General features: G+C 43.3%; 1 protein-coding gene across 1 annotated transcript in view; it reads left to right on the forward strand.

The window, feature by feature from the left end:
- Positions 1–9497: 9497 nt before the first annotated feature.
- LOC140117073 (olfactory receptor class A-like protein 1) overlaps positions 9498–26615 on the forward strand; it is a 52990-nt gene continuing 35872 nt past the window's right edge. Inside the window, exon 1 of the mRNA XM_072133503.1 lies at positions 9498–9792. Within this exon, the coding sequence (XP_071989604.1) occupies positions 9498–9792 (295 nt within the window). The remainder of the gene's footprint in view (positions 9793–26615) is intronic.

The following is a 26615-nucleotide window of genomic DNA, read 5'->3' on the forward strand; positions in this document are numbered from 1 at the left end:
AATGTGCCACCTGGAGTCTTGTAGAGATGTGATGTTATCAGATAAAGGCAATCAAAGCCGTGCATTGCCGGCTATTACATGCAGCAGGCAGCTTTGCCGGAATGCATATAAAGAGTTGAAACTTTACACTGTAAAAAACAGAATATTGCAGCAAAAAGTCTGCCTGTAAAACCCTCCTTGCCTCATGCCAACATACTATTACGTCGAAAGGGTTAAGTAATGGAGTGGAGTACTTTCACTGTTTTTTATAGAGATGTATTGAGCACATACTACCAAATGCCAGTTATATTTTAGAAATTTGTAAATGAGAGATTTATTTTTAATATTTGTAAGCAGCTATACAATGAGGGGGCCACACAAATGTATTTTACTGGAGGATCTTTAGCAACTTACTCTGACACTGCCTCAGATGTTTTGCACTTTACATTGGAGAGGTGGTTCTACCATCGCATAGACAAGGATTCTTAAAGGAAACCTACCATTTGATTTGATGCATTATGAACTAAACATACCTTGAGAATGCTGTAGCTACACTGGTGGAGGATCATATGTTGGTTAATCCCTGAGTTGAGTGGCTTTGCTGAAAAAAAACAATTAGACCATTCAGGAACTTTGGAAAGCTGGGTCAGGCTGGCTGCCTACATAAACACATTAAACACAGAGCGTTTCATTACACATGGAGCTTAGTCAAGACATGACTAATCAACCTGAGCTGGATCACTCAAACACAGCAGCTGGGGGATGCTGCAGCAATTGATTATTCTGCCTTGAGGCACAACCCAGGTATTGCATCATCCTCTGGTGCAGTGCATAACTAATGTGCTAGGAGAAGCACTGAACCAGCCGTAGAAATGAGTCAGCTTCATTATCATAATTTCATATTTTTTTATCAGCAAAACCACTTAGCACAGGGATTAAACAAGATATGCTTTTGGATTACTGTAGCTATAGCATTCTCAAGGTATGTTTGTTTCATAATGCAGCAAATAAATGGTAGCATTTGCCGCAGTTTAATTATCTGCCGCAGAATGTTGGATGATAGTTTGTACATGTTCAAGAGTGGCCTAAGTGCCTTTCTTGAGTGAAAAAATATCATATGTTATCACAATAAAACATTTTGTTCATTTGATGTTGATTGAAGGAGTTGTGCTGTCATATTTAAGGTGGGGAGGAAATGTTCCCTAATTTGGGCCAATTAGAATTAGGCATTGCCTTGTAGGTATTGTTTTGTCAACCTCTGGATCAACACGTTACTATTTATAGATGGGACTTAATAGTCCAACATTTGTTTTTCACTCTGATCTTCTATAAACAATGCATATGATATAAACCGGATGTCCGTAGGTATATGGTAAAGATTTACTGATCAAGATGTGTTTTGGACACTTTTATGACATCTTTGGTCTAAGTTGTAACATTGAGTATAATTAAAATGTACCATTGCACCACATTAGCAGCAAATTTTTCTGGCATGATCCAAAAGAAATGTGTAATGTAATTCAAAGAGACTTAAACAAGTTCAATGAGTGTTAAATTAAGATTTACCATTCTGCAATATACAGTGATAGTTCTGGGGCACTTGGAGACTGTCTAACGCAGTGGTGGCAAAAACTATGGAATGGGTGCCGGAGATGGCACTCAGAGCCTTCTTTGTGGGCACTCAGGCTGCCACTCTAGCACAGAGTTTGGCAGACCTAAGGTCCCCTCTTGCAGGCCGATGAAGTCCAGGAAGTGCAGTGCTTAGTGTTTTTTTAAAGTGACATATCCTGGGCTTCCTGGAACTACTGGAGGAGCAAGAAGGTGTGGACAGAGCTGGATTACCATAGGTTCTGCTGGTGGACATCGCGATATGTACTATATGGATTAATATGGACTATTAAAACTGATGTAATAGGGACACTCAGGTTAAATGACAGAAATGTGTTCTTTATATAAGAAAAAAATTTTAGGCTAAAAGAAATATTATGAAGAAATGTTATGCAAACAATTGGCTAAATGTTTTTAGTACATCTTTATGATGGTATTGACCCAAATGTATATTTGTTTATGTGTGATGGAGATGGGCAGATTTATAAAAATTAGATTCAACCCGTTTAACCGAATTTTCACAGAAAATCGAACTAAATCGAATTGAATAACGGCATGCTACTTAACGGTACGTCGCATGCTGGGTGCAGGTGCATGGAGAGAACTCACGGGCTGAGCCCTTTTCATAGCCGGTAAGTCTTTGCGGCATATTGAAAAGGCTTACCGGTTACACCCGCGGTCAGTGCTAGCACCAAACATGCATGAAGCTATTGCCGCGTCCAAAAATGTCTGATCTATCAAAATATAATAACCTTTTTTTACTGCTTTTAACTCCGTAACGGAAAATGGTACTTTTTTTTCATTTTGAAAAAATATACAAATTTTAATAAACAGTGATCAAAAGGTCGTACAGTCGATGATAGCATCGAAAAAGTCATCAAAAGTCACAAAAAATGACACCACCCACAGCTCCGTAAACCAAAGTATAAAAAAGTTATTAGCACCAGAGGATGGCAAAATAAATTGAGGTGAGGAACACTACCCCCATTCAGTGAGGAACAGTACCGCCATGTTCCTTTCTTCTTCCCAGAGTTCTCTGCCCCATGTAACACGTTGTGCTTCCTGCCATTTTGCTAATAAAGGAAAAAAATAAAGAAATAAAGAAATAAAAATCAAAATTCGAACCCACGAATCACTGTTAACTTCAGATTAACAAATCAAATTTTTCTTGAAATTCTAAACGAATTTAGAATCATTAGAATCGATTAGCACATCTCCACTTGGTGACGATTATGCCATATGCTAAATAGACCGCGCCGCCCCTTAACAGGTTGAAGAAGCATAGTGTGTGAGAAAAGGACCATCTCTGTAGTGTGCTGGTGTCCGATCCTATGTTTGCTTTGCTGTAATAAAGAAGTTATGCTCCTTGGAAACCAGTGGGTCTTTTATCCCAATATTGGTAGAGCTCGATTGCCATTGGACCTTTTACTCTGGGCCTGCAATTCTTACTGTTCAGTCGACCCAATGATAAACTGAGTTTCTACACTTTATTTCCACTTTCCTTAGGATGCTGATGCAATTGAAAGCTGTGATGGAGCAGGGAGCAATAAGTTGTTGCTTAAATTGACTTTGAAACAAGTGAGTTTTGGTTGTAATTTGTGCACTCGGTCAATAAAATGTTCGCCATTACTGGTCAAGTGTATTAATAATTCTTCCCTATAACTAATAATAATAAATCTTTATTTAGTTTACATATGCAAATAAAACATAACATTACAAAGAAATAACATCAGATGAAACAATAGGAATGAGGGCCCTGCTCACAAAAGTTGGAAAGTTACATCAGTTTTCAAACTCAACCAAAGTATAAGAGTTTATGCAATGAGTATATGATGATATAATGTATACTAGGAATATTCCCATAAAATCAGGTGAAATCGTAAGATATGTTGCTGTTATACTGCCCCAGTACAAATACACTGCGGGTGTTGAATCTCTCTAAGGCATAAGTCACTGGCTTCCAAAGGTATCCATTATGATAATGCCGAGAAACTCATTCATGAGAATAAACACAAAAAACACATTAGGAGTCAGGCAGATGATCACAAACCTGGCACCAGATGTTATTATGGATATTAATCTTCATAAAAAGCTGCAGAATGCAAAACAGTTAACTCTTTCTCAGCCTCTTTCAGTTCAATGTCCCACATCGCACTATAAAGGGATTTCTAATATTTAAGTTAGATTCTCTGATGATATATATTAAACTATTTACTCTGTGACGGTTCCAGCAAATAAAAAATAATAAAACAACAGGAAAGACTTATGATTTGTAGCCTCTTGATAGACATAATTTGGAATGATTTACAGTTGTGGTAATGTTAAGGAATTTTATGGGGATATTCTTTAAATCCATATTCCAATAACTCTAGGTGTAATGCACAGTGCATTACTGCTATGATTTATAGAATTATTATGTATGTTGCAATACGCCAATAAATGGCTGTGTAAAATTTATCTCACTTGTGAAAGAAGTTTGCTTAAATGGGATTAGCTGATAAATAGTATTTGTAAAGAAAAATTGGCCTTTTTGAGCAATAAACATAAGAAGAATATTCTTATCAAGAAAAACCACTGGCGCGTATAATGTACATATTTTTAAATTCTCTATAGCTTTGTTAAAATCTGTTAAATATAGGGGTAGATTTGTGTTTTCTCTTTCTAGTATTCCTGTCAGTCTATTCCCTCTTATGTCTTGTTTGTTAGTCTAAAAGGCGAGCACACCTCAGCTTACTGGAGAAAATGAGGGGTGAGAGCTGCTCACCCTTCCTCTCTCCATAGAACATAGCCCCACACAGTTGTTCGTACGCCCAAAGATAGAGCCTGCTCTATCTTTTTTTGTGGTAAGATAAATACAAAATTAGGTATATACATAGATAGATAGGTAGATAGATAGAGGATAAATAGATAGCTATGATATAGATAAGATATTGATAGATAGACAGACAGATAGCAGGAAAATCTTTTAAAGTATGAAAAAGGTGTGTCACTACACGGAAACATACCACTGATGGAATAAAGATTCATCCCCTTCCACGTACCTTGGAGTGCTCCCTTTTTACCGGATCTAGATAGGAGATAGATAGATAGATAGATAGCTCTGGTGTCACTGGTGCTTGTGATGAGGTGACAGGAGGCAGGTCCCGTCCCTCCATCTTGCTGATTGTTGTTCTTTTGAGAGCTGGAAACCATGGATACTATGGGCCAAAAGAGGTACTAAATGAGGACCGAGAGGCAAAATACTTTGAGGAAAGATTCCCAGGGACACCTGGAGCAAAATTATGTTTTTTATTTTTTTTTGCCCAGAATGACAGTTACACTTTAAGGATATGTTAAATACCTACTCATTTAGAGCCTTAACAAAAATAAGATTTAAGCAATATGCCCACAGAGATAAAGGCAATCATATGATGTCAGCGTTGGTGCACAAACAAAAGGAAAAAGCGCATTTCAACCAGACACAAGATGAAAAGTCAGGATCAGTGACCATTACTGAAAGCATTGCTGAGGCCTGTCATAGGTGCTATGAATCTCTGTACAGAAATGTGGCAGCATAATTTAGATGAATTCTTAAAATCCTGTCACCCACCACCCTCCTGTCACCCATCCAGAGGACATACCCATCACACATTATAAAACATTCAAACAGGTTCTTCTACCCAACTTCACTAACCTTTAAAAGTATGTCTTGGGAGCGGGAAAGCAGGCACAAGAGACTCATATAAAATCATGCCAAAAGAATGGAAATATCCCTCCTAAAGAATGACCTTAAATGGTGGGCAAAGGCAATGGCTTTTCAACTAAAGTTGATCCTCCTAGAAATGGAGGGGAACAGACAGGGTTTGTGCAGGCCAGGTAAGGAAAGAATAACAGCTGTAGGATGATTAGACTAATTGAGATAGCAAAATGTAAACAAATACCATTGGTCCTCCTCGTCACAAATGCCGGTGAGCTGCCCAACTTTAAGATAAACTTTAGTAAATTGGAAATATCACTCTCACTCCATCAGTTGCAAATAAACTTGAACCCAATTCCCCTTTTAAGTGGCCCGAAACTAGTATCAAGTATCTTGGTATTCAACTACCCTCTGATCCAAGCTTATTATTATCTTAATTACACAATGTTCTTGAAAAATATCAAAAGTCAATTAGCAGAAATAATTGTCTTGGTGGGGTAGGAAACATTAACTCAAGTCTTTCATTGTCCCTAAACTACTGGATGTCTTCCAAACAGTACCCATAAGGATCCATAACCATAAATTTTTATCCATATTAATAAAATATTCCAGGGGGGGCGTGTCCTGCTGCGCATGGAGACAGACGTGTGAGGCTCTGGCTCTGTTGCACGGTGGTTAACAGCGGCACTCAGCATTCAGCTCGAGGACAGATTTCTCACCCGAACACTCCCTATACCTTGGGGACAGCAGAGGTTATGGCTAAAGGGCGGAAAAAGAAAAGTCCGCTGAAGCTCACCAAGTTCTTCTCAGCGGCCGAGTCGATCCAAGATGGTGCCGACAGCGTGCTCTCGGCAGGTACATCAAAGCTAGACAGTGAGCCGCCTCCTTCACCTCCTCCGGAACTCGAAGCGGATCTTCTGCTATCGGAGCCGCTGCTAACGATGGACTCCTCAGCCACTATGCGCCACCCCGCAGCTGGACTTAGCAGAAAAGCCTCATCACCAGGCAGGTATGTGGGAAACCCCAGCTACACACAGACCTGCTAACCAGCCTGTTCTAGAAGGGGTCTCAGATCAAGCAGCTTTAACTATGCAATCTATGAAACTTTTATTAGTAGCTCTGCAAGCCAACATCACCAAGGAGCTCCATCTTTCTATACAGACTCTCAGGTCAGAAGTTAATTCACTGGGAGACCGCACATCTCATATAGAAACGAAAATGGCGGAATTGACATCAGCCCACAATGAATTTGTGGATGTGACTACTTCAATGGAGGAGGAGTTGGATGCCCTGAAAGCAAAGCTTGCTCATATCGAAGATCGCTCACGCAGGAATAACCTGCGGTTTAGGGGTATTCCTGAGAGTGTTAAGCCGGAGAAACTTACAGAATATCTCATTGAGGACTGCTTAATTCCCAATGCCAACCAATTGGACCTCACTATACACAGAGTACATAGGCTCCCGAAGCCAAAACAGCTTCCATCTACAACTCCAAGAGATGTAATAGCTCGGATCCACTACTTACACATCAAAGAAAAGATTGCAATAGCAGCAAGGTCCCCTCCGAGTCTTCCGTTTCGCTTTGCCGACATATCCGTATACACAGACCTATCGGCGGCAACACTGGCGAGAAGAAGAGCTTTCTCAAGCTGCATGAATACCCTTCCCATACCGCTGGGGATTCCCAGTGAAGTTGATTTTATCCAGGAATGGCTCCAAATCCATAGCGGGTACCCCAGAGGAAGGGATTCACCTTTGCAAGCAGTGTAACTTGACTGTTGCAGAGAACGCCATGTCAGCTAGGAAGCGTCATCCACCTGCCACAATCACGGAAGAATGGTCCACAGTGCACAACAACAAGAAGCGCACTATTTAAGTTAGCAGACATTACTACATTACTTTGCCCATTGGGCTGAGCCACTATTCAACATAGCCCAGTAGGCTGTGCTCGTCCTGCCACTACCACCGGGAGGACACCTACATGGTCGTTTACAGGCCAGTTCCCAGTATGGCAAGTCACTTCTTGTGTTATTTCTGTTTTTATGTTATAGTTGCCTTATCACAGGCATTGATGTTATTCAATGTTTACCCCCGTTACCGATCAGACAAATCCTATAATGTACATTTCATTGGTGGCTTGAGACCGTTGTATTTCATATGGTGTGGTGCTCTAGTCCGGGGGGGACCCCACTTCTTGTCATAGAGTGAGTATGCCTCTTATCTTAACCATCTAAATGGTGTTTAAAATCTTATCTATTAATGTTAAGGGGCTTAATTCACCCTGCAAAAGAACATCTGTTTGGAGAGAAGCCCGTAAGGTCCAGGCTGATATTGTTTGCCTACAAGAAACTAGGCTGAACCAAGTTGATAGCCATAGACTAAAGAATCAAATTCCCTTTTATCTTCCATGCGCATGCGACAGACAAGAGGTGTGGAGTCACCATTGCCTTTAAGGATACTTTATCCTTTGTTCAACATGACATGACATGAGAGCGGACGCAAAGGGTTGTTACCTTATTCTATCATGTTCCATTAACAATGCTCCTTATACAATTGTCTCAGTATATGGACCTAACTCTAAACATAGCTTACTGAACAAAGCGCTAGCAAACATTTTCAAAGTCTCCAATGGTCCTTTAATTTTAACAGGGGACTTCAACCAGGTGTTGTGGCCGTCTATGGACTCAACTTCAGGGACCACCCACCACGAGCCCACCCCGTACGCTAGTACCCTATTCAAGTAGGCCTATTTGATATTTGACGTATACGCCACACAACAGAAAGGGATTTCACTTTCTTCTCTAACTCTCATAAGATCTATACTAGAGAAGATTACTTTCTAATCAATAAACAATTATTAGACTTAGTAGAGGAAGTTTCCATAGGGACAATCTCGTGGTCAGACCACGCTCCCATCACCCTGGTTCTTAGAGAAGAGTACAATTGTGTTCCTAAGTCGGTATGGCGGATTAACAATTATGTATTACACCACGCTGAGTACCACCCCGATACTTCTCAAGCATTAGAAGAGTACTAATGATAACAATAAAGTCTCAGTGCCAATTTTGTGGTGTGCCCACAAAGCTACACTCCGAGGTCACTTTATTAAAAAAGCGTCACATGCCAAAAAAGATCACACAGCTAAAGAAAACTCTCTGTTAGAATCCCTGGCTACCCTGCATAGGCTAAATAAACAGAACTTTTCCTCAGACAGGGCAAAAGAAATTGCAGCTATCACATCCCAGCTTCATTTACTGAACGCACACAAGCATGATTTCGCTCTCCAATAACTGAAACTGTCTCATTATTGGTTAGGGAACAAACCAGGAGCTGTATTAACCAGGTGCCTTCAAAATAGAGAATCTAAATCCCGCATTCCTTATATAATCAACCAGAATAATGTTAAAGTTATGGACCCACAAGGTATTGCAGATACATTCGCAGATTACTATAGCTCCCTTTATAATCTTCATGAGGATGAAACTACTACTCAACTCAAGATGGTGAATATTCAAGCATTTTTAGACACTATTCATTTACCAAAAATCGATTCAACCACTTTGGAATCCATCTCGGTCCCCTTCTCATCCCAAGAAGTGGAGAAGGCTATCGCATCTCTTAAGAGGAATAAAGCCCCCGGACCAGATGGTTATTCTAACAACTACCTTAAACTACACAAAAATATTCTGGTCCCATACCTGACTAGATTGTTCAATGACTTCATGTCCACGGGCTTTATCCCAGCAGAAATGCTTCAGGCCTTAGTTATTACCTTACTTAAACCGGGAAATGCAAGTGGTACCACTGCCAACTTCAGACCCATTTCTCTTTTGAATGACGATTTGAAATTGTATGCAAAAATTTTGCTGCTCGACTAGCTGAGGTCTTACCCAAAATAATTGCTCCGGACCAGGTAGGATTCATCAAAGGTCGCCAGACAGTGGATGGCACTCGTAGATTCAGAAATATTATCTCAGTCTTGGAGTCGCGCCAAACACCTTCTCTGATCCTAACTTTGGATGCGGAGAAGGTTTTTGACCGGGTTCACTGGGGGTATTTACGGCTGGTCCTTCGGAGATTTGGTATTGTAGGCCCAATATTGGAGACGATTCTGGCTCTATATATTCTCCCCTCAGCCCAAGTTTATAATTCAGGGGTTATTTCTTGCTCTTTCAACATTACAAACGGCACCAGGCAGGGGTGTCCTCTCTCTCCGGTGATATTTGCCTTAGTTATGGAACCCCTAGCCCAGGCGGTTCGTAAGGACCCAGTGATAAAAGGAGTGCCTATTGGCAATAAGGAACACCACATTGGCCTATTCGCCGATGATGTTGTCTTATGCCTTACAGAACCAGAGTCATCTTTAGCAAATGTATATTCATTACTACAGAAATTTGGCACCCTAAGCTATTATAAACTTAATGCTTCCAAATCTTCAATTTTAGGGATTCACATTCCAAGGAACACAAAGGAGAGGCTAATGGAGTCATACCCATTCAAATGGGTCAAAGAAGCAATTTCATATCTAGGTATCACTCTTACATCACCCATTAGTAAACTCGCCAACACAAATTTTAATAGCCTCAACCAAAACATTACCAAGGACCTACATGCATATGATAAACTACCTATTTCATGGGTAGGAAGAATATCAGCCCTTAAAATTATGGTAATGCATAAAATCCTTTATTTCTTCCGTAACCTCCCGATAATATGGCCAAAGTCGTATCTAATACAGGCAGTCCCCGGGTTACATACAAGATAGGGTCTGTAGGTTTGTTCTTAAGTTGAATTTGTATGTAAGTCGGAACTGTATATTTTATCATTGTAATCCCAGACAGAACTTTTTTGGTCTCTGTGACAATTGGATTTTAAAAATGTTGGGTTGTCATAAGAATCAATATTAACACTAAAGCTTCATTACAGAAACCTGTGATAACTGTTACAGCTGATCATTGTAGCCTAGGACTAAAGTACAATAAATTACCAATATCCAAAGGTCCGTTTGTAACTAGGGGTCGTTTGTAAGTCGAGTGTTCTGAAGTAGAGGACCGCCTGTACTCCTACAGAAAGCTTTAACTTCATTTGTATGGAAGGGTCAGAAGGCAAGAACCCCATTATCTACCTTAATTCTGCCAGTTAATGAAGGGGGGCTGGGCTGCCCATCAGTGGAAGCATACTATCATGCTGCCATAATGGATCAATTGAAAGATTGGTGGTTAGATGACCGGGATAAATTATGGGTAGATATTGAAAGGCATATTGCAAAAACCTCTTCACTTCAAGAATCCTTATGGGCTTCTCGCTTCTCAGTATTTACTCCCGCGGAGCTATCCCCAACAATGAAGGCAGCATTTAAAACCTTTAAAACAACACTTAACCGCCCTGACATACTGCCCCTCGATGTAAAAAACGTACCTATTGCGAGCAATGGGAACGCAAGGGAATAGTAAGGGTGAAAGACCTATTTAAAGATTCTATCCTTCTCCCCTTTGACGAGATAGCACGTAAATATTCACTGCCCAATTCAGACTTCTTCAAATGTTTGCAACTCCGCCATTTCATTAATAGCGCCAGGCCGGTTAGTAACCAAACTCCATCTAAATATGCACTCTTCTTCTTATCCAAGGATAAAAGAACCACTGGCTTACTCTGCCATCATAAAACCACCTTCAGGCAGCTCCTTTCTACCCAGAGAAAAATAGGAAAAGGAACTGCACTAGAGATGAGCGAACATACTCGTCCGAGCTTGATGCTCGATCGAGCATTAGTGTACTCGTAACTGCTCGTTGCTCGGACGAGTATTTCGCCCGCTCGAGAAAATGGCAGCTCCCGCCGTTTTGCTTTTTGGCGGCCAGAAACAGAGCCAATCACAAGCCAGGAGACTCTGCACTCCACCCAGCATGACGTGGTACCCTTACACGTAGATAGCAGTGGTTGGCTGGCCAGATCAGGTGACCCTGGGATAGACTAGCCGCTGCCCGCGCTGCTCGGATCATTCTCTGTCTGGATGCCGCTAGGGAGAGAGCTGCTGCTGGTCAGGGAAAGCGTTAGGGTGTTCTATTAGCTTACTGTTAGGCAGGAGTGATTCTAAAAGAACCCAACAGCCCTTCTTAGGGCTACAATAACGTTATAATTTTTTTTTTTTTTATTTGCAGCTAGTACCATATTGTGAGGAATTAGCAGGGGGACTTGCTACCGTTGTGTTTAGCTCTTAGTGACACACATATCCACCTCAAACACCAAAGTGGGAAAATTTATTAGGGGTTTGAGTAGAATTAGGCACAGTCTGCCAGTTTCTTTTTATTTTACGTTTATTGTTTTAATAACTCAGTGTCATCTCATCTTGCATAGCAGTGTGCTGTAATACTTGGCTAGAAAATAGCCATAGGAGAATACAAAAGGCTTAATTACGCCTACAGTAGCGTTATATATATTTGATTTCTGGTTGATCTGCTGGTGGCTCTAGTTGTTGCAGTGCATCTACTAGCAAATTGTGAGCAATTTGGAGTCAGACTTGCGACCACTGTGTTTTGCGCTTAGTGACGCACATATCCATCACAAAGACCGAAGTGGGAAAATTTATTAGGGGCCGGGGTTGTATTTCAATTAGGCACAGTCTGCCATTTCCTTTTTTATTTTACGTTTATTTTTTTCATAACTCAGTGTCATCTCATCTGGCATAGTAGTGTGCTGTAATACTTGGCTAGAAAATAGCCATAGGAGAATACAAACGGCTTAATTACGCCTACAGTAGCGTTATATATATTTGATTTCTGGTTGATCTGCTGGTGGCTGTAGTTGTTGCAGTGCATCTACTAGCAAATTGTCAGCAATTTGGAGTCAGACTTGCGACCACTGTGTTTTGCGCTTAGTGACGCACATATCCATCGCAAAGACCGAAGTGGGAAAATTTATTAGGGGCCGGGGTTGTATTTCAATTAGGCACAGTCTGCCATTTCCTTTTTTATTTTTCATTTATTTTTTTCATAACTCAGCGTCATCTCATCTGGCATAGCAGTGTGCTGTAATACTTGGCTAGAAAATAGCCATAGGAGAATACAAACGGCTTAATTACGCCTACAGTACCGTTATATATATTTGATTTCTGGTTGATCTGCTGGTGGCTGTAGTTGTTGCAGTGCATCTACTAGCAAATTGTCAGCAATTTGGAGTCAGACTTGCGACCACTGTGTTTTGCGCTTAGTGACGCACATATCCATCGCAAAGACCGAAGTGGGAAAATTTATTAGGGGCCGGGGTTGTATTTCAATTAGGCACAGTCTGCCATTTCCTTTTTTATTTTACGTTTATTTTTTTCATAACTCAGCGTCATCTCATCTGGCATAGCAGTGTGCTGTAATACTTGGCTAGAAAATAGCCATAGGATAATACAAACGGCTTAATTACGCCTACAGTACCGTTATATATATTTGATTTCTGGTTGATCTGCTGGTGGCTGTAGTTGTTGCAGTGCATCTACTAGCAAATTGTCAGCAATTTGGAGTCAGACTTGCGACCACTGTGTTTTGCGCTTAGTGACGCACATATCCATCGCAAAGACCGAAGTGGGAAAATTTATTAGGGGCCGGGGTTGTATTTCAATTAGGCACAGTCTGCCATTTCCTTTTTTATTTTACGTTTATTTTTTTCATAACTCAGCGTCATCTCATCTGGCATAGCAGTGTGCTGTAATACTTGGCTAGAAAATAGCCATAGGATAATACAAACGGCTTAATTACGCCTACAGTACCGTTATATATATTTGATTTCTGGTTGATCTGCTGGTGGCTCTAGTTGTTGCAGTGCATCTACTAGCAAATTGTCAGCAATTTGGAGTCAGACTTGCGACCACTGTGTTTTGCGCTTAGTGACGCACATATCCATCGCAAAGAACGAAGTGGGAAAATTTATTAGGGGCCGGGGTTGTATTTCAATTAGGCACAGTCTGCCATTTCCTTTTTTATTTTACGTTTATTTTTTTCATAACTCAGCGTCATCTCATCTGGCATAGCAGTGTGCTGTAATACTTGGCTAGAAAATAGCCATAGGATAATACAAACGGCTTAATTACGCCTACAGTACCGTTATATATATTTGATTTCTGGTTGATCTGCTGGTGGCTGTAGTTGTTGCAGTGCATCTACTAGCAAATTGTCAGCAATTTGGAGTCAGACTTGCGACCACTGTGTTTTGCGCTTAGTGACGCACATATCCATCGCAAAGACCGAAGTGGGAAAATTTATTAGGGGCCGGGGTTGTATTTCAATTAGGCACAGTCTGCCATTTCCTTTTTTATTTTTCATTTATTTTTTTCATAACTCAGCGTCATCTCATCTGGCATAGCAGTGTGCTGTAATACTTGGCTAGAAAATAGCCATAGGAGAATACAAACGGCTTAATTACGCCTACAGTACCGTTATATATATTTGATTTCTGGTTGATCTGCTGGTGGCTGTAGTTGTTGCAGTGCATCTACTAGCAAATTGTCAGCAATTTGGAGTCAGACTTGCGACCACTGTGTTTTGCGCTTAGTGACGCACATATCCATCGCAAAGACCGAAGTGGGAAAATTTATTAGGGGCCGGGGTTGTATTTCAATTAGGCACAGTCTGCCATTTCCTTTTTTATTTTACGTTTATTTTTTTCATAACTCAGCGTCATCTCATCTGGCATAGCAGTGTGCTGTAATACTTGGCTAGAAAATAGCCATAGGATAATACAAACGGCTTAATTACGCCTACAGTACCGTTATATATATTTGATATCTGGTTGATCTGCTGGTGGCTGTAGTTGTTGCAGTGCATCTACTAGCAAATTGTCAGCAATTTGGAGTCAGACTTGCGACCACTGTGTTTTGCGCTTAGTGACGCACATATCCATCGCAAAGACCGAAGTGGGAAAATTTATTAGGGGCCGGGGTTGTATTTCAATTAGGCACAGTCTGCCATTTCCTTTTTTATTTTACGTTTATTTTTTTCATAACTCAGCGTCATCTCATCTGGCATAGCAGTGTGCTGTAATACTTGGCTAGAAAATAGCCATAGGATAATACAAACGGCTTAATTACGCCTACAGTACCGTTATATATATTTGATTTCTGGTTGATCTGCTGGTGGCTCTAGTTGTTGCAGTGCATCTACTAGCAAATTGTCAGCAATTTGGAGTCAGACTTGCGACCACTGTGTTTTGCGCTTAGTGACGCACATATCCATCGCAAAGAACGAAGTGGGAAAATTTATTAGGGGCCGGGGTTGTATTTCAATTAGGCACAGTCTGCCATTTCCTTTTTTATTTTACGTTTATTTTTTTCATAACTCAGCGTCATCTCATCTGGCATAGCAGTGTGCTGTAATACTTGGCTAGAAAATAGCCATAGGATAATACAAACGGCTTAATTACGCCTACAGTACCGTTATATATATTTGATTTCTGGTTGATCTGCTGGTGGCTGTAGTTGTTGCAGTGCATCTACTAGCAAATTGTCAGCAATTTGGAGTCAGACTTGCGACCACTGTGTTTTGCGCTTAGTGACGCACATATCCATCGCAAAGACCGAAGTGGGAAAATTTATTAGGGGCCGGGGTTGTATTTCAATTAGGCACAGTCTGCCATTTCCTTTTTTATTTTACGTTTATTTTTTTCATAACTCAGCGTCATCTCATCTAGCATAGCAGTGTGCTGTAATACTTGGCTAGAAAATAGCCATAGGAGAATACAAACGGCTTAATTACGCCTACAGTACCGTTATATATATTTGATTTCTGGTTGATCTGCTGGTGGCTGTAGTTGTTGCAGTGCATCTACTAGCAAATTGTGAGCAATTTGGAGTCAGACTTGCGACCACTGTGTTTTGCGCTTAGTGACGCACATATCCATCGCAAAGACCGAAGTGGGAAAATTTATTAGGGGCCGGGGTTGTATTTCAATTAGGCACAGTCTGCCATTTCCTTTTTTATTTTACGTTTATTTTTTTCATAACTCAGCGTCATCTCATCTGGCATAGCAGTGTGCTTTCATACTTGGCTATAAAATAGCCATAGCAATAGGATAGCATCGTTTGGTTTTATAAACTAAAAAACACAAAAAAAAACAAAAAAAAAAAAAAAGTTAAAAAAAAATTCAAGTTATAACTCTCATTTTCAAAATGTTTAACCCGAGGGCTAGGGGTAGAGGACGAGGGCGGGGACGTGGGCGTCCAACTACTGCAGGGGTCAGAGGCCGTGGTCCTGGGCGGGGTGAGACACCACCTGCTTATGAGGGAGCAGGGGAACGCCGCAGAGCTACACTCCCTAGGTTCATGTCTGAAGTTACTGGGACTCGTGGTAGAGCACTGTTGAGGCCAGAACAGTGCGAACAGGTGATGTCGTGGATTGCCGACAATGCTTCGAGCAATTTGTCCACCAGTCAGTCTTCCACGCAGTCCACCCATGTCACCGAAATCGGCACTCCTCCAGCTCCTGCACCTCAGCCTCCTCCCCCTCAGTCTGCCCCCTCCCAGCAAAATTTGCCATTTGAACCAGCATACTCTGAGGAACTGTTTTCTGGACCATTCCCACAGTCACAAACCACTTGTCCGGTTGCTGATGAGCAATTTTCCGATGCCCAGGTTTTCCACCAGTCGCAGTCTGTGGGTGATGATGACCTTGTTGACGTACTGGAAGAAGTGTGTAAAGAGGTGTCCGACGATGAGGAGACACGGTTGTCAGACAGTGGGGAAGTTGTTGTCAGGGCAGGAAGTCCGAGGGGGGAGCAGACTGAGGGATCGGAGGATGATGAGGTGACAGACCCAAGCTGGGTTGAGAGGCCGGGTGAACACAGTGCTTCTGAGACGGAGGAGAGTCCTCGACCAGAACAGGTTGGAAGAGGCAGTGGTGGGGCTAGACGGAGAGGCAGGGCCAGAGCTGGTGCATCAGCGCCAAATGTGTCAACTAGTGAAGCTCCCGTGGCGAGGGCTCCTGCGGCGAGGGCTAGATTTTCAGAAGTCTGGAGGTTCTTTAAGGAAACACCGGATGACCGACGGACTGTGGTGTGCCACATTTGCCAAACCAGGATCAGCAGGGGTTCCACCACTACTAGCTTAACTACCACCAGTATGCGCAGGCATATGAATGCTAAACACCCCACTCAGTGGCAACAAGCGCGTTCACCTCCGGCCGTGCACACCACTGCTCCTTCCCCTGTGTCAGCTGATAGTCAGCCCCCTGCCCAGGACCCTGCCACAAAAACCCCATCGTCGCCTCCACGATCCTCCACAGCATCCACCAGCGTTCAGCTCTCCATACCCCAGACGCTGGAGCGGAAACGCAAATATAGTGCAACCCACCCGCACGCCCAAGCCCTTAATGTGCACATCTCCAGATTGCTAAGCCTGGAGATGCTGCCCTATAGGCTACTAGAGACCGAGGCCTTTCGCAGCCTCATGGCGGCGGCCGCCCCTCGGTATTCGGTCCCCAGCCGCCACTACTTTTCCCGATGTGCCGTCCCAGCCCTGCACCAGCACGTGTCAGACAACATAATCCGTGCCCTGACCAACGCCGTTTCTGACAAGGTCCACCTGACCACGGACACGTGGACGAGTGCTGCCGGGCAGGGCCACTATATATCGCTGACGGCACCTCGGTCCAGGTGTTTCAGGCCTACTATGCCTCCTCCTCCTCCCACCCCTCCTCCACCTCCTCCTCCGAACGACCATCCGTGGGCATGGCGCCATCAGTCGGTAGCTCTAGGCACAGCAGCAGTGCCGTCGCTAAGCGACAGCAGGCGGTGCTGAAACTGCTGAGCCTAGGCGATAAAAGGCACACCGCCCAAGAACTATTACAGGGCATCACGGCGCAGACTGATCTGTGGCTGGCACCGCTGAACCTGAAGCCAGGCATGGTTGTGTGTGACAACGGCCGTAACCTGGTGGCGGCTCTGCAACTCGGCAGACTGACACATGTGCCATGCCTGGCCCATGTGTTAAATCTGATAGTTCAGCGTTTCCTCAAGACATACCCCAATCTGTCTGATTTGCTCACGAAGGTGCGACGCATCTGTGCGCATTTCAGGAAGTCCAGCACAGATACTGCCACTCTCAGGGCAGCGCAGCGCCGCCTCCAACTGCCCGCTCACCGACTGTTGTGCGACGTGCCCACGAGGTGGAATTCAACACTGACCATGTTATCCAGAGTTTACAAGCAGCGCCGAGCGATTGTAGACTGCCAGATGTCAACTTCCACCAGAACTGGTAGTCAGGTCAGTCAGCTTCCTCAAGTCTACAATGAGGAGTGGACGTGGATGTCTGATATCTGTCAGGTGCTGAGTAACTTTGAGGAGTCAACACAGATGGTCAGTGGCGATGCCGCCATCATCAGCCTCACCATCCCGCTGCTTGGCCTGTTGAAAAACTCTCTGGTCAGCATGAAGTCGGAAGCTTTGCGCTCCTCACAAGAGACGGGGGAAGAAGATTCCCTTGTTGATAGCCAAAGCACCCTTAGGTCTGTTTCTCAGCGCATATCGGAGGAGGTGGAGGTGGAGGAGGATGAGGAGGAAGAGGAGGAGAATGTTGGCGAGACACAAGAGGGGACCATTGTTGAGTCCTTCACTGTTGAGCGTGTATGGGCAGAAGAAGAGGAATTGGAGGAGTTGGAGGAGGAGGAAATGGACAGTCAGGCCAGTGAGGGGAGCGAATTCTTACGCGTTGGTACTCTGGCGCATATGGCAGATTTCATGCTAGGCTGCCTATCCCGTGACCCTCGCGTTCAAAGAATTTATTCCAGCACCGATTACTGGGTGTTCACTCTCCTGGACCCACGGTACAAGCAAAATCTTTCCACTCTCATCCCTGGAGAGGAAAGGAGTGTGAGAATGCATGAATACCAGCAGGCCCTGGTGCACAAGCTGAAACAGTATTTCCCTTCTGACAGCGCTAGCGGCAGAGTGCGTAGTTCTGCGGGACAAGTAGCGAGGGAGAGTAGGCGAGCAGGCAGCTTGTCCAGCACTGGCAAGGGTACACTTTACAAGGCTTTTGCCAGCTTTATGTCACCCCAGCAAGACACTGTCACCTGTCCCCAGTCTCGGCAGAGTAGGGCTGATCTTTACAGAAAGATGGTGAGGGAGTACGTAGCTGACCATACCATCGTCCTAAATGATCACACAGCTCCCTACAACTACTGGGTTTCAAAGCTGGACATGTGGCACGAACTGGCGCTGTACGCCTTGGAGGTTTTTGCCTGCCCTGCCGCTAGCGTCTTGTCCGAGCGGGTTTTCAGTGCAGCTGGTGGCATCATCACCGATAAGCGTACACGCCTGTCGACTGACAGCGCTGACAGGCTGACGCTTATCAAGATGAATAAAGCATGGATTTCTCCTAATTTCCAATCTCCAGCAGGTGAAGGAAGCTCAACCTGAATAATTTATCCACTCCTCCTCCTCCTCCTCATTTTCCTCCTTCTCCTGCTCTTTGTACAGTAAAGCAGAGGAAACTGGCTATTTTTTGACAGGGCCCACTGGGTCTACCTATAGTACTTTATGCATTTAATTTTTCTGGAGGGCCACCGACCCGGTCCTCTGTTTTAAACAATTTTTGGGAGTGCCACATACAGGCACTCAATCTATTCAATTTTTCTGGAGCTCCACCTACCTGCTCCTCTGGTTTGAAAAATTTTTTGGACTGCCACATACAAGCACTCAATCTATTCCATTTTTCTGGAGGGCCACCTACCTGCTCCTCTGGTTTGAAAACTTTTTTGGACTGCCACATACAGGCTCTCAATCTATTCAATTTTCTGGAGGGCCACCTACCTGCTCCTCTGGTTTAAAAACTTTTTTGGACTGCCACATACAGGCACTCAATCTATTCCATTTTTCTGGAGGGCCACCTACCTGCTCCTCTGGTTTAAAAACTTTTTTGGACTGCCACATACAGGCACTCAATCTATTCCATTTTTCTGGAGGGCCACCTACCTGCTCCTCTTGTTTAAAAACTTTTTTGGACTGCCACATACAGGCACTCAATCTATTCCATTTTTCTGGAGGGCCACCTACCTGCTCCTCTGGTTTAAAAACTTTTTTGGACTGCCACATACAGGCACTCAATCTATTCCATTTTTCTGGAGGGCCACCTACCTGCTCCTCTGGTTTAAAACTTTTTTGGACTGCCACATACAGGCACTCAATCTATTCCATTTTTCTGGAGGGCCACCTACCTGCTCCTCTGGTTTGAAAAATTTTTTGGACTGCCACATACAGGCACTATCCAAATTGAATTGTCTCCATAGCAGCCTCCACACGTTGTCTCCATTGCTACCTCCAAAAGTCGTCCATATAGCTGCCTCCATACATCGTCCCTTTATCAAACGAGGTTTGTCAGGCCGAAATTTGGGTTGTTTTCATGGATTCCACATCAAAGTTGTTAACTTTGTCGCCACCCTGCTGTGTTATCCACAAAATACACTGGCAAACTTTTACCATTTACGGATATTATTTCAGCGCTTCTTGCGCATCTGTTTACATTCCCCTCACCCGCCATATCCTAAACTTATAAGAACGCTACTACACTTGATCTTATACAAAAGGTTCTTAGAAGTGCTGTTTGGGGAGTAGCCTAGAGACAGGGGCTTGGATTGGCGAAAGCTCGCCTGGCAGCGGAGCGGCAGCTCCATGCCAAGAACCAACTAATATAGTTTTAACTGCAGCACCTTTAATCTACTACTAGTTCACTGCCTCCATACATGGCCACCTTATCAAACGTGCTGTGTCAGGCAGAATTTTGGGTTGTTTTCATGGCTTCCACAACAAACTTGTTAACTTTGTCGCCACCCTGCTGTGTAATCCACAAAATATACTGGCAAACTTTTACCATTTACGGATATTATTTCAGCGCTTCTTGCGCATCTGTTTACATTCCCCTCACCTGCCATATCCTAAACTTATAAGAACGCTACTACACTTGATCTTATACAAAAGGTTCTTAGAAGTGCTGTTTGGGGAGTAGCCTAGAGACAGGGGCTTGGATTGGCGAAAGCTCGCCTGGCAGCGGAGCGGCAGCTCCATGCCAAGAACCAACTAACATAGTTTTAACTGCAGCACCTTTAATCTACTACTAGTTCACTGCCTCCATACATGGCCGCCTTATCAAACGTGCTGTGTCAGGCAGAATTTTGGGTTGTTTTCATGGCTTCCACAACAAACTTGTTAACTTTGTCGCCACCCTGCTGTGTAATCCACAAAATATACTGGCAAACTTTTACCATTTACGGATATTATTTCAGCGCTTCTTGCGCATCTGTTTACATTCCCCTCACCCGCCATATCCTAAACTTATAAGAACGCTACTACACTTGATCTTATACAAAAGGTTCTTAGAAGTGCTGTTTGGGGAGTAGCCTAGAGACAGGGGCTTGGATTGGCGAAAGCTCGCCTGGCAGCGGAGCGGCAGCTCCATGCCAAGAACCAACTAACATAGTTTTAACTGCAGCACCTTTAATCTACTACTAGTTCACTGCCTCCATACATGGCCACCTTATCAAACGTGCTGTGTCAGGCAGAATTTTGGGTTGTTTTCATGGCTTCCACAACAAACTTGTTAACTTTGTCGCCACCCTGCTGTGTAATCCACAAAATATACTGGCAAACTTTTACCATTTACGGATATTATTTCAGCGCTTCTTGCGCATCTGTTTACATTCCCCTCACCTGCCATATCCTAAACTTATAAGAACGCTACTACACTTGATCTTATACAAAAGGTTCTTAGAAGTGCTGTTTGGGGAGTAGCCTAGAGACAGGGGCTTGGATTGGCGAAAGCTCGCCTGGCAGCGGAGCGGCAGCTCCATGCCAAGAACCAACTAACATAGTTTTAACTGCAGCACCTTTAATCTACTACTAGTTCACTGCCTCCATACATGGCCGCCTTATCAAACGTGCTGTGTCAGGCAGAATTTTGGGTTGTTTTCATTGCTTCCACAACAAACTTGTTAACTTTGTCGCCACCCTGCTGTGTAATCCACAAAATATACTGGCAAACTTTTACCATTTACGGATATTATTTCAGCGCTTCTTGCGCATCTGTTTACATTCCCCTCACCCGCCATATCCTAAACTTATAAGAACGCTACTACACTTGATCTTATACAAAAGGTTCTTAGAAGTGCTGTTTGGGGAGTAGCCTAGAGACAGGGGCTTGGATTGGCGAAAGCTCGCCTGGCAGCGGAGCGGCAGCTCCATGCCAAGAACCAACTAACATAGTTTTAACTGCAGCACCTTTAATCTACTACTAGTTCACTGCCTCCATACATGGCCACCTTATCAAACGTGCTGTGTCAGGCAGAATTTTGGGTTGTTTTCATGGCTTCCACAACAAACTTGTTAACTTTGTCGCCACCCTGCTGTGTAATCCACAAAATATACTGGCAAACTTTTACCATTTACGGATATTATTTCAGCGCTTCTTGCGCATCTGTTTACATTCCCCTCACCTGCCATATCCTAAACTTATAAGAACGCTACTACACTTGATCTTATACAAAAGGTTCTTAGAAGTGCTGTTTGGGGAGTAGCCTAGAGACAGGGGCTTGGATTGGCGAAAGCTCGCCTGGCAGCGGAGCGGCAGCTCCATGCCAAGAACCAACTAACATAGTTTTAACTGCAGCACCTTTAATCTACTACTAGTTCACTGCCTCCATACATGGCCGCCTTATCAAACGTGCTGTGTCAGGCAGAATTTTGGGTTGTTTTCATGGCTTCCACAACAAACTTGTTAACTTTGTCGCCACCCTGCTGTGTAATCCACAAAATATACTGGCAAACTTTTACCATTTACGGATATTATTTCAGCGCTTCTTGCGCATCTGTTTACATTCCCCTCACCCGCCATATCCTAAACTTATAAGAACGCTACTACACTTGATCTTATACAAAAGGTTCTTAGAAGTGCTGTTTGGGGAGTAGCCTAGAGACAGGGGCTTGGATTGGCGAAAGCTCGCCTGGCAGCGGAGCGGCAGCTCCATGCCAAGAACCAACTAACATAGTTTTAACTGCAGCACCTTTAATCTACTACTAGTTCACTGCCTCCATACATGGCCGCCTTATCAAACGTGCTGTGTCAGGCAGAATTTTGGGTTGTTTTCATGGCTTCCACAACAAACTTGTTAACTTTGTCGCCACCCTGCTGTGTAATCCACAAAATATACTGGCAAACTTTTACCATTTACGGATATTATTTCAGCGCTTCTTGCGCATCTGTTTACATTCCCCTCACCCGCCATATCCCATACTTATAAGAACGCTACTACACTTAACTTGGTGCAGGCTGGGACCGAGTCTGACCCTGGGGCTGGTCATATACTGCCGACGCAGAGGATTGCGGGGCCTACCTCGGTCCAGGTCTCAAAGGCCTACTATACCTCCAAATCCTCCCACCCCTCCTCCACCTCCTCCTCCTCCGAATTACCATCCGTGGGCATGGCGCCATCAGTCGGTAGCTCTAGGCACAGCAGCAGTGCCGTCGCTAAGCGACAGCAGGCGGTGCTCAAACTGCTGAGCCTAGGTGATAAAAGGCACATCGCCCAAGAGCTATTGCAGGGCATTCCACATCAAACTTGTTAACTTTGTCGCCACCCTGCTGTGTAAGCCACAAAATATACTGGAAAACTTTCTTCATTTACGGATATTATTTCAGCGCTTCTTGCGCAGATGTTTACATTCCCCTCACCCGCCATATCCCAAACTTATAAGAACGCTACTACACTTGATCTTATCCGAAAGGTTCTTAGAAGTGCTGTTTGGGGAGTAGCCTAGAGACAGGGGCTTGGATTGGCGAAAGCTCGCCTGGCAGCGGAGCGCCAGCTCCATGCCAAGAAACAACTAACATAGTTTTAACTGCAGCACCTTTAATCTACTACCCTGTTTCCCCTAAAATAAGACATCCCCCGAAAATAAGACCTAGTACAATTTTGTTCGGGCTTAGAAATATAAGGCCTCCCCTGAAAATAAGACCTAGCGGCAGTCATTGCAGCAGCTCCCCCCATGCCATACATTAGTATTAGTAGGTCATTTATATGCTGCAGAAGGTTGTGACATGGGGAAAAATTCATGGAAGTAAATCCCCGGCTGTTGTGCTGCAAATGTGATACCAACAGCTTCCAGGATAAGAAGGCGTCATTTATGGGAAGTGCTTTTACTAAACATGAGAGATTGGGGCCAATGATTCTAATAGAAATGGAGTCCAAGAAATACAGCATGAAATTCAGAGTTTGGAGAGTCATAAGGATGGTAGAGAAGTAGATTTTTTGTTAATGTAAATTCTTGTTCATGGAAAAATAAGACCTCCCCTGAAAATAAGACCTAGTGCCTCTTTAGGAGCAAAAATTAATATAAGACACTGTCTTATTTTCGGGGAAACAGGGTACTAGTTTACTGCCTCCATACATCGTCCCCTTATCAAACGAGCTGTGTCAGGCAGAATTTTGGATTGTTTTCATGGCTTCCATGTTAACTTTGTCGCCACCCTGCTGTGTAATCCACAAAATATACTGGCAAACTTTTATCATGTACCGATATTATTTGAGCGCTTCTTGCTCACCTCCTTTGGTTCCTCTCTGCTACCCATTGGTTTGAAGCCTGAGTCCATTTAGGGTATGTCGCCATGCCACTCTCTAGCCTTCCGCTGCTGCCGCTGCCTCTGCATGCCGTCCCCTATAGTGTCAGGGTCAATTATTGGATGTTTTAGATGCTATCTAGCTTCATTCTGTCACTCTGTCATGGCCATGCTGTTGCCCATAATTTTGGCATAATGGTGCATTTAAGCAGCCTCAGAGGCATCCATGCATGCTGCCCCTGCTGTTTCCTGTCCATTTCCGTGGTGTTTCCATCCTTTTCTGAGGTTCCCAGGTGTTTGGCCAAGCTTCCCTGTGCAGAGCCTTGGTCCCCTTGAAAAATGCTTGAGTCTCCCATTGACTTCAATGGGGCTCGTTACTCGAAACGAGCACTCGAGCATCGGGAAAAGTTCGTCTCGAATAACGAGTACCCGAGCATTTTAGTGCTCGCTCATCTCTAAACTGCACCAATACTTCACAGATGATCAGTGGCACGAGGCCCTTGAATTATGCTCTAAAGCATCTAAATGCACAAATCACTTGGAATCCTCCCGTAAATTACTATACAGGTGGTACCTAACCCCATACAGGCTTTCTAAAATGTACCCCAACTCCTCTCCGAGGTGCTGGAGGTGTAACTCAGAAATTGGATCGCTTCTTCACGTTTGGTGGTCTTGTAAGGCACTAGCACCTCTATGGGTATCGGTGTTCTCCTTGATAAAAAAAGCCCTGAGATTCCCTCCTCCGTGGGGGCCTCATGTAGCCTTACTTAACCTTGAATTAGAAACTCTCAAGAAAGAAGATAGGTTCATGGTCTTTCACATACTCACAGCAACTAGACTTAATATAGCTAGAAAGTGGAAATCGGTTGAGATACCAAACATAAATGTTATTATCCAAGAAATCAATATGAGCAAGGAACTAGAAGGGTTGGTTAGCGCCAGACAAGGTACTTCTTCCCGTCACACCAGAATATGGGCCAAATGGCTTTAACTGAAGAATTAAATAATAATCATAACAGATATAAGGGTGTAGGAACCTAGTATTTCTAATATGTCAGAAGATTGAGTAAAGGACTGTCTGATCAATGTTTATGTTGACCTACTCTATCAACCATTTGTTATCTCCAGGTTTATTTCCCTGCACTGTTTGCACAATTTTACATGTATTTGTATCATTGTATCGCAGGGACAGCATCCCATGCTTGGGCTTGCTGATCCCACTCATGTGTACTTTACTTGTTTTTTAAAACTTAATAAAAATTTGTGATTTAAAAAAAAAAAATATTCCCCATGTTTTTGTGGAGACCCCACATTAGAGCTAGACTAATAAATGAAAGAATAGTACTCCCCTCCCAGATGAAATGACATACTATGCAGCATGCAACATAACAAGGAGGATATCACTGATGCAAACACCAGAAGATAATCTATGAAGCAAATATAGAATACAGCGGCACTCACCAATTCGGTGCGAAAAAATCTTTATTGAGGTGCGTACAGAGGCAGAGCGGGGCCTGGCGACGGGCTGTTTCGCGCTAGTCTAGCGCATTATCAAGCTCATTTACGCACCTCAATAAAGATTTCTTCGCACCGAAATGGTGAGTGCCGCTGTATTCTATATTTGCTTCATGGACTGCTTTTGCTCTTGCTGAGCACCACCGTTTATAGATTTGTGCAAGAAAGCCAATCTACCCTGCCTCCCCTACCTAATCTACCCTCTCTGGTGTTCAGATTCCTTTTAAAATAGTTTATAAAGCACCACAGTGGGGCAGTCTTTCATGGAGCAGGACCAAGTAGATGATGCTGATCTGTGATTGTGCAGAACCTGTGTATGTTACACTGCATCCTGTATACAATAGCGTGTGATTCTTAGAGTCCAAGTTCTATTCTAAGTCATTTAATAATACATGAAGGCAGAGATGTAACAAGTAATAAGTAGTTTTTCTGCATCTGTTCTTGTGGCCAAACATTGACATAGATGGGTTAGGTTAAGATTTCCTCCCACTAATGAATCCTCAGAGGCTATGAAACACTTGTTTACTCGGCACACCTGAAATGTAGTTTTTCCTTTTTCTTAATGGGCTCATCTCTAATTAGTCTTAATTAATTCCACTGTGAATCAATTACAAAAACTGGCAGACATGTGAGGAAGCAAAAAAAGCAATGGCATTGAGAATAGCCATCAGACATGAGCATGAAAATTGGTGCAATTAGAAAGACACATCATTATCATTTAGGCAACCAATTAGAGAGTCGAAAATCATAAAAATAAAAATGTACAGAATATAACATTTGATACATAGTTTTAAGCTGTCCGCATGAATTTCATAAAGGGTTACACAAAGCAATGAAATGGTTAAATACAAAGATCCCAGCTGGATTCGTCTGCTCTTTTGAATTTTGGTCTGGAATTATTCAAGAGCTCTCAAAGCAAATGATGTACAATGGATACACAGGTGCACAGAGGACTCCGAAAAATGTTTCCTCTCTACCCTTGTGCTGAGCATCTGTGGAATCAACTTGATCTATAATCACAAGGGTCATTTTGTATCATGCATATGTCTGTATGTCTATTCAGAAGGATACAGGTGGCTGCTTGTCATGATGAGAACAAGAGGCTTCCATAACCACATATTGAGGAAGTTGCCTAATTGTATTTGCTTGGGTGGGGGTGGTTTTCATTAGTGCAGTCTCTGCAATCTGTTCCCAATGTTACCCTAAAGCGTCATTCCAAGGTCCATATCTAAATATAATATGCAATTCATATACAGT

Source organism: Engystomops pustulosus, chromosome 2 (assembly GCF_040894005.1).
Source record: "Engystomops pustulosus chromosome 2, aEngPut4.maternal, whole genome shotgun sequence".
Classification (NCBI taxonomy): Eukaryota; Metazoa; Chordata; class Amphibia; order Anura; family Leptodactylidae; genus Engystomops; species Engystomops pustulosus.